This window comes from Anneissia japonica, unplaced genomic scaffold, assembly GCF_011630105.1.
Source record: "Anneissia japonica isolate Jap-2015-1 unplaced genomic scaffold, ASM1163010v1 scaffold288008_len1385354_cov213, whole genome shotgun sequence".
NCBI classification, from domain to species: Eukaryota; Metazoa; Echinodermata; class Crinoidea; order Comatulida; family Comatulidae; genus Anneissia; species Anneissia japonica.
Window position 1 is genome coordinate 44,875 of NW_022720123.1, and position 9,040 is coordinate 53,914.

Below are 9,040 nucleotides of genomic sequence, written 5' to 3' on the forward strand. Positions count from 1 at the left end.
GTTTCTGTCGCATGCAGTGTATATTAAAACAATACATTCCCATCCTTCAATAAAGAGTAGTAGTAGTCACCATTTGAAAAAATGACTCCGGCTTCAGCTCCGTCAGGTTGGTCGTTGCGTGCCTCAAGATTTCGGTTGTATTTTTTAACGTGATGTACCGCCGATCCTTTTGAGGAGTAGTCATCAAAGTTATGCTTCTTGGTGAGAGCTCGGTACTTAGGTCGAATGTAACTGACCTTCTCCCAACCATATTTACGGAAGAGCATCTACAACAAGAAAAGATAGTTTAGGTAATTTAAAATAAAAACTGTGAACAATGATTTCTACAGAGTATCATAAATAAAATACATATTCCTATTGGCAAGCTTGTATTCATTGTGTTCCATATCAAAATTACACAAATCAGCTATGACATTGGTAGACTATGAGTAAGACAATATATATATATTGTCTTACCCATATATGCCAGTTTTCTTTTTGGAACTTACCCAGAAAATAATGGAACCTTACACCACAGGAGGTGCATATAAATAGGTAAGTATTAATGAAATACACCAGAAAATTAGATAAAATAAACAGAATGTTTAAATATGGGCCTAAAATAATCCTGATTTTTTAAACAAATTTTAACATCCGGTGATTGTCCGAAAGGTGGTTGGCCACTAAGGTTTTAATCTGTATGTCCACGAACACAGCCATTTTAAGGTGTGAACTTACCAAAGCAATGATGAGTAGAATCGTTAAGAAGAGGACACATGCCATCATGATTCCGATGAGAAGCCAGTCAGGCGTCAGAAGGATATCATTCTCCAGGGCAATTCCATTCTGCACAATGTAACGTGGTGTCGTTGGAAAGAATGGACCATCTTCCGAGCACTGCGCATTCTCTGCCATCACTCTTATATACTGTAAAAAAACAAAGACGTACAGATAAAACTATGAGGTAAGACACAATTATTTAATTTAACTATTTTAAAATTCATTTTTAATATAAAAAATTTTAAAAACTACTATGAATTTAAATATCTACAAAGGTATATAAACCTTGGGATATTTGTATTGGTTTTTTAATTACACTGAAGATGTTGTATTGAATACTTAGAAACATGTCTGACCATCTTGATTTCTTTCTTTTCAGAAGTTTGGCTGTATCGTACATGAGTTTACACAGACCAGTACGGTCACAAAGCAAGACCTTAGACTGTTTGAGAAACTCAGCAAAAAGGCGGAAAAAGCAGACACAGACATAAACTTTCCTAAAAATATAAAAAAGTTACTAAAAAAACTGTTTACTCACCATCTTTCTGTTTGGGCTGTCACTCATGTAGAAGACGTAAACACCGGGGTGAATGAACTTGTAGGAGAAGAGGGTGGTGGTGGTACCTATTTGACTTTGTAACTCCTCCAGCTCACGGAACCCACCATAATCAAACTGCTCATTTGTATTGTAAAGGTTGTCCCTGAAAATAAGTCATATTTGAACATTAATGCAAGAAATTGTTTTAACGTATAAAATATTAAACAATAACATACACAAAAAAAAAACAAAAAAAAAACATGGCAGGCAGAACAGGGGAAAAAGAAATGGGTACTATATTGATATGAGCATGTTTTACCATGACTCTGATTTTTATGAAATTATTGGACATTGTTTAAATAATATTTCTCAGAGCTAAAGCAGAGCTGAGGGCTGTATATTGGTGGTTAAAGCCAGGCTCCAGAGCAAAAGAAATTGTTGATGTTACACTGATTTTTCTGAGACACAAAATGTACATTTGACAAAATACTCGAAGTGGTTAATGATATACAGTTTTTTGAATATTTAAAAACTGGGGGGGGGGGGAGGAAGGGAGGTAGAAAAAATGGTGTTAATTCCCTTTTTCATCATATCAACATTTTTTTCCCTCTGGAGCCTGGCTTCAAGATATTGGCCTTCCAATGCTTTTGACATTTTCAATGGGGGAAGGGGAAAACTGGGGAACGCAAGCTTTTTTGTTGGGGAACACACTCCCTAGATTCGGAATGCCACCGAATGGTGAGTTAAGAAAAACTAAAAAATAGACCTCATACCTATCATAAACTGGATAATGAGTATTGTCAACACTGAACATCATGGTTTCCCCATACAACAAGCAAACAGTTGGGTTCTCGATGCCACTGTAGGTTGACCCGGGATTTGTTGAATCGGCCAACAGGTGGCGCATAATACTACTGATATCTCTGCGTCTACGAGAATTCACAGTAGCATTGCTAGTGGGCAGTGTGACGTTCAGATCACCCTTGGTGTTGGCAAGCAGCAAATTCACCGTTTGTGTTGGGTCTGGGGTGTATACTCCGAGGAATCCATTATCTTTATAAAAAAAATTTGTTCAAGTAAAGCCCTATCCAAACTATAAATTTAAGCATAAATATGGTCGTGATGACATCACATCATGACCTTATATAGGCGCATCATCACTATATATAGGTATACGACAGTTTTTTTGTCTAAGAGTCTGCACAGAGTTTAAAAAGTCTCCTCTAATTCCAGTACACTGATTTTTAAATAATCATTAACATTTCTGTGATAAATACACCAGAATGACTTTTTGGTTTATCAATATTATAGATTAAAATTAAAAATTACTATCATAAATGAAATGTAAATACCTCCCATTTCCACCAAATGTAGAGTTAACTCTGTCCCGTCATTAGATTCACACTGGTCAATGGTCAAAGCATTTCTTGAGTTGATAACCCTGGTCAGACTGGACACTGGAATGTTCACATTTTGTCCAGTATCGCTGAATTCCACCTTAATGTACGGCTCATCCTCACACACCATGGTAATGGTATTTCTCTGGGCTAGTCGACACTGAAGATCGCAAATCTCCTGCAAGTCATCGACCTCACATTTGCAGAGAGCAAGGACCATGTCATAGCCAATGTACTTGTCTGGAGACAGACAGCCCTAGAGAAATAATCAGGAATTTTGTCTTATCACCAAGATGCACACACAAATGGCAACACAGTTCGCCCCTTCCAAATTGAGACCACTTTAGGACATCAAAATTTGGGGTGGTCTCGGGGTTTAGTCTTTACTTAGTTTTTGAATCAGAATTAGAGAGGTCTAAAATTGGAGGGTGCACTGTAGTCAGTTTATGCAGGTAAGTATTTACGAATCAGAGAAAAGAATCCACCTAGCAAACAGTTTTATTTAGTAGATAAGATGGTTGTTTTTCAATCCCAAGGTTCTGCCAATTCACCACTGGATGAACTCTCCTAGAAATATGTCTGTCACACCAAAAAAAAATCCAATCCATTTCGTATCCTATTCTGGCCATCCTGTAACAGGCTAAAAACATTTCAGTGAATTTCAATGCTTAAAAAACAATAATAAATATTTTACCTCTTCCTTGCAGTATTGTTCCCAGCCAGCATCATTCAAACATGCACCACTCTGCGTTCGAGACGTGCCTTCACCGCAAAGTTCATAAAGATGTTTAACACAGTCTTGTTCTCGTCCAGCTAGTGTTTCGTAACCATGAGCACATGGACACTGCCTGTCGCTTGGCTGGAATTCTCTACCAGAGCCGCTACACAGGCATTCGGACTCACCTAAATTTGGTTGATATGCCTCGCTACCGCAGTGAAAGCAACCTGGTTGACCAGTGAGATGGTTGAAATGGTCAATTGGACAAAGATGGCAGTCATCCAAAGATTCACCGTATTCAACATCATTGTAAGTTCCAACTGGGCAGGGAGTTGGTTCAGAGGAGTTTGCTGGGCAATAGTAGCCTACGAAGAAATCCAAGACAGGAATTTAATAGTCTGGACAAAGCTTTAGGTTGGAATTAAAAAAAAATCCTCTACATTCTACACAATATTTTACAAAAATGAATATGAAGACATTATTTTTTAATAAAATATTAATTATCATTATAGAAATAATACACCAATTGAAATACTGAAGAAAATAACTAAAACTACACCCAGAGTACTTACCAATTGGACAAGGGAAAGAATTTGTTTTATTAACACCATAATTGGTCTCATTTCCATGTGGTAAATCTGTTATAGCCATCTCTAAACACACAACTCCAGCTCTACAAATTTCGCAGAACTGACGATCTGGCTCGTTTCCAAACTGACCAGCTGGACAGGGCTCGCAGGTATCATCGAATGTGATTTGCAATGAACCATCAATCTGCCGGTATCCAAGCGGGCACTTCTTTGGCGTGATGGCTCCGGGACACGGTACCGTATTATTACAGTCATCTCCACCACAATAGTGTCCGGCTGGGCATGGCTGTGGTGAACTGGAGTTAGTTGGACAATAGCTTCCACCGGGACATGCTACTTGAGTCTTTGCTAACTCACAGTAGAAACCGGGTTGGCAATCATGCTGTTCCCATGATCCTTGTGGGCAGTACTGACCATCTAAGCATTCAATACCGAAATGATTGGCCGTATCATTTGGACAATAGTAGCCAGCTGGACAAAGGTGACAGTCAGCCTGGTCTATAATAGAAGCAGAATGAAAGAATTATTTTAAAATCATTTTTCAAAAACATATTTTCTTTATATTTTTGCTATATTTATGTACTAGTGCTTCCTTGGAAAGCAGTGCTAGTCACTTAATGGTCCCACCCTGATTAAAGAAAACTTAAATAATAACAATGTATTTGTAAAAAATTATACAATACAATATACAAAATCATTACTTCATGTAGTTCATGTTAGTGCAACAGACATTATTTTGATAGGTTGACTAACCGATTTCATTGATTTCATTAAATTGATTGATTGATTGACAGACTGATTGATTGACTGACATACTCCAGACTTAAAGAACCTCAGAATCGGATACTTACCTCCTGCTTCCTGCGTATCCCGATAGGTTCCTGGTGGACATTCAATTGGAAAATCAGTTGCTTCTGGACAGAAGTGAGCAATTGGACATGGACTAATGGTATAGTTTGTCATTGCTAGAAAAATGATAAACGTAAAGATTTAAGAGTTGTTAAAAAACAGTGATCTGAAGGAGCCATTAATGTATGAAAAAAATTGTCTTCAGACATATGTATAATATACTTTTCCAGTTTTTGTCGCAACTAATTATACAATTTGAGCATATACAACTAATAAATTATTATACTATTTAAAAAAATGTAATTATAAACAGAAGCCCAGGAAAATCAAGATAAAAACAATTTCTCTAATGAGTATAAATGATACTATTGCCAAACCAGTCACTCATCGCAAATCCTGTTTCAGAGATTATGTCCAAAACAGTCTGGAATGTCAAAATGTTTGAAATCTATTTTATTGCATTAAACTAACCTTTATATATCTATATATTATGCTATGCTGTTGATTTCTCCATGTTCAATGTTAAAACAACAATTTTTAACGATTTGGTGGTGGTGTCTGCCTGAGAAATGCCCAAAATCATTAAACTTTGAAGTCTGATTTCTTAAATATTGTTCTTTAAACAGCTGTATGTTTAAACTCCTGTAACTTCATAACGAAATGTCATATTTAAATGATTCTTTTACCAGATTTAAACCTGTATTAATAACTAACAATTGATTTTTGCAACGAGTGACTGGTTTGGCTTGTCTTTGCCACATATGTGATAATATAATTCTATTTTTGTGCTGTTCTCTTGCTTAACTTACCCTCCATGTTGCACCAGTATCCAGGTGGACACGGAGAACAGGTGCTGAAGTCAGTGGCAGCTTCCTCATAAGAGTAAGTTGTGTTAGGACAAGGTTGTGGGTCCATTGCAAATTCACAATAATAACCTGAAATAAATTTGAATCACTTATAAGGTAAGTCATATTAGCTCAACAATATTTACATGCTTACATTAAGTCATTCTTTTACACACACTGGGTTCTTAATCGTTAGGCCGAAACTGCTGAAACGCAGTAACAAGTTGCTGGATTCTACTAGTTTTGAGGGGTTCCAAGAAGAACAACTTGGCATGTAGCCTATGAGCTCTCATTTGTTAAATACAGTGGCCATGAGATGTCATCACAACTTTTTTTGCTAGGACCATAGGCCATGAACTGACCAGATGGGCCCTTTAATGCTTAAAAAGTGTAAAAATTACATCCAAATAATCCCTTTTAACATATCAAATACACCACTGTGGATTGGGCTTTGCCCAATACCTCACTAGGGCCCTACCTCAGCCCCCAGGGTAGTACTAGTAGGGCCCAAAAAAGCCATAGCTAGGAGCTTAAGGCATCTTTGTTACATTACTGCATATACAGTTTTATCCAGGTAAGTATTAAAAAAAAATTACCTGGAGTACAGGGCACTGGAAGTGGATTATCCTCGGAACATATGTATCCAGCAGGACATACTGCACACTCGCTCTCACTCCGAGCTCCTTCAAAGGAGATAACTTTTCCTGGGTCACATGTCGATACATTCTTTGCTCCTGCAATCAAACAACAAAACATAAATAAAAAAACAATGTAAAATTTCCTCCCATATAAGTGAATTATGAAATTACACTCTTATGCATTTATACAATACAAACTAAAAACACTTTACTTTAGTATATTTATATATGTTTCTAAAAAACAGGAAAACACTGTCATTTACTCTGCTGTTATGTGAACAGAGAAGTGTGGATATGGATAGAGGCACACTTATAAGGTGGTGGGTTATTCCATTATTTTTGATAGGTAGGTTCTACATAGAAAAACTTGGCATAATAATATATTATTCAGCATTTACAGTGCAAATGTAAATATAATCAAAACAAGTTAATACCTTCTAAGCAGTAGTAACCAAATGGACATGGCTCACCAACATCACTGTTGGAGCCGTCTGGTGTCGGCGTGTCGGAACCACTGTAGCAAATGTATCCTGCACTACAAGGACCGGCATTGTAGCCCCCAACACAATAACGCCCTTTGAAGAGAATTATGTTGTAACATAAACCATGATGATAATTATCTCATTTTTATAAACTTCTATTTTCTAATAGATATAAATCGCTAAATATAAGATGGTAAAAATAACTGATTGCAGACAGTGTTAATAATTGTTTGTTAATCTGTGGTCTCAAACCGGAGGGGAATGGTGCAATAGTGTTGGTTCCTCTGCATTACTCTGGTTCAGATATTTATTTCAGCATGGTTTGCTTAGTTGAACTACTAGAATAGATTTTGCTACTTTTGTTTTCTCAACAGCACATAAAGACCAAGTATTATGCACTATGTCTCCAACCATTGCCATCTGTATTATAGATTATGTTTATGAAAATGATAATAGTGACAACGATAGGTGATGGTGAAGTGATGATTATTATAGTGGTCATAATGATGACGAAGTTGAAGTAATGATTTTAAGAATGATGAATTGACGACCGTGGAAAATGAAAATAATGATGATATGATGATAATGTTATGATGGTGATAATAAAAATGTTACTGTTACAACAATTTCAATGCTATATTAATAATGAGGTGTCAAATAATTAACAATTTTTATGTGCAATCAGAAAATCAGAAATTAATATTTTGTCAGTACCCGCAGGGCACTGTTGGCAGGACTCAGGGTCTGACAGGCCTGTGACATCGTCCTCGGTGTATGTGCCATTGGAGCAAGACAATGGAGTGATGGTGCCTTTTGGACAATAGTTGTATGCTGGACATGGTTCTGGTACGCTGGTGTTGTACATACAGTATCGTCCTGCTGGGCAAACGTCACAGTCGGTACTAAATTCATGGGGCTGGTAAGTTCCTATTGGTTAAAATTTAAATAATATAAAAACATGTAATAAATTCTAACATAATACTGAAGAGGTAAAACAAAATTTAATTAAAAAAACAATAATTACGATATGATGATAGTAACTTTATTATCACAATATAAATATTCATTATCATGTTTATTAATTATCATTATGTTTATTAAACATTCATTTCATTATATTATTCATTATCAGGTATGAATTGTCAAAAACAAAGATCCCATCATGAATATTCATATTTATGAAAACAGTTAATAAATATTCATATAGCTCATTAATATTCATACCTGGTTGACATCCTTTAGGTGTTCCTGTGTTATTTTCACAGTAATGACCAACAGGGCAAGGATATTCTGAAGGGTTAGGTACATAGATTTCGGCATAACCTGGACAATAAAAGCCCTCAGCACAAACATTTGTTGGTTCAGATAATCCAGGAGTTTCGCAGTAGTATCCGGGCAAACAGGGCAAGCAATCGTCCAATGAGGCTCCTCCTTCTGATGGGTTCATTGTGCCAACAGGGCAAGCTGTTGCATTCTGGGTACCTGGAGTTAAGATATTAAGAGGTAAACCAGTCGCTCATAATAATCTATAATATTGATAATACAGTACATTATAATACATTAATAATGATATTGATAATAATAAAGATATTATTGTTATTATTATTATTATCATGATAGTAATTGTTATTGTCGTGATGGAATAATAGACAATAACTGGATTTGCGTCAGGAGAAACATGTATAGGTGTAATTTTGCCCTACCTGACGTGGAAATGCACCGAATACTCAGTACATTTGAAAACAACTGCGAATAAAAAATTGCAAGTTGTTCTCGGGTGGGACTCGAACCCACGATCTCCAGATCACTATCCTGGCATCATACCTCTAGACCACTGAGCTTGCGCCTGATGGCCAGGGTTGAATTTCCAAGTAAGCAGCGGGTACTGCAGTGTTGATAGTAATTGTTATTGTCGTGATGGAATAATAGACAATAACTGGATTTGAGTCAGGAGAAACATGTATAGGTGTAATTTTGCCATACCTGACGTGGAAATGTACCGAATACTCAGTACATTTGAATACAACTGCGAAAAAAATTGCAAGTTGTTCTCGGGTGGGACTCGAATCCACGATCTCCAGATCACTAGCCTGGCATCATACCTCTAGACCACCGAGCTTGCGTGGAATTCGAGTCCAAGTAAGCAGCGGGTACTGCAGTGTTGATAGTAATTGTTATTGTTGTGATGGAATAATAGACAATAACTGGATTTGGGTCAGGAGAA

General features: G+C 36.6%; 1 protein-coding gene across 1 annotated transcript in view; it reads right to left on the reverse strand.

Moving 5' to 3' along the window:
* Nucleotides 1-9,040, reverse strand: part of LOC117111255 — a 90,722-nt gene that overhangs the window by 11,658 nt on the left and 70,024 nt on the right. Inside the window, exons 96-108 of the mRNA XM_033254168.1 lie at nucleotides 8,041-8,298; nucleotides 7,531-7,743; nucleotides 6,769-6,909; nucleotides 6,293-6,430; nucleotides 5,661-5,786; nucleotides 4,854-4,967; nucleotides 3,985-4,500; nucleotides 3,389-3,777; nucleotides 2,650-2,950; nucleotides 2,071-2,350; nucleotides 1,298-1,460; nucleotides 718-906; nucleotides 71-266 (exon numbers count right to left, since the gene is read on the reverse strand). Of these exons, the coding sequence (XP_033110059.1) occupies nucleotides 71-266; nucleotides 718-906; nucleotides 1,298-1,460; nucleotides 2,071-2,350; nucleotides 2,650-2,950; nucleotides 3,389-3,777; nucleotides 3,985-4,500; nucleotides 4,854-4,967; nucleotides 5,661-5,786; nucleotides 6,293-6,430; nucleotides 6,769-6,909; nucleotides 7,531-7,743; nucleotides 8,041-8,298 (3,024 nt within the window). The remainder of the gene's footprint in view (nucleotides 1-70; nucleotides 267-717; nucleotides 907-1,297; nucleotides 1,461-2,070; nucleotides 2,351-2,649; nucleotides 2,951-3,388; nucleotides 3,778-3,984; nucleotides 4,501-4,853; nucleotides 4,968-5,660; nucleotides 5,787-6,292; nucleotides 6,431-6,768; nucleotides 6,910-7,530; nucleotides 7,744-8,040; nucleotides 8,299-9,040) is intronic.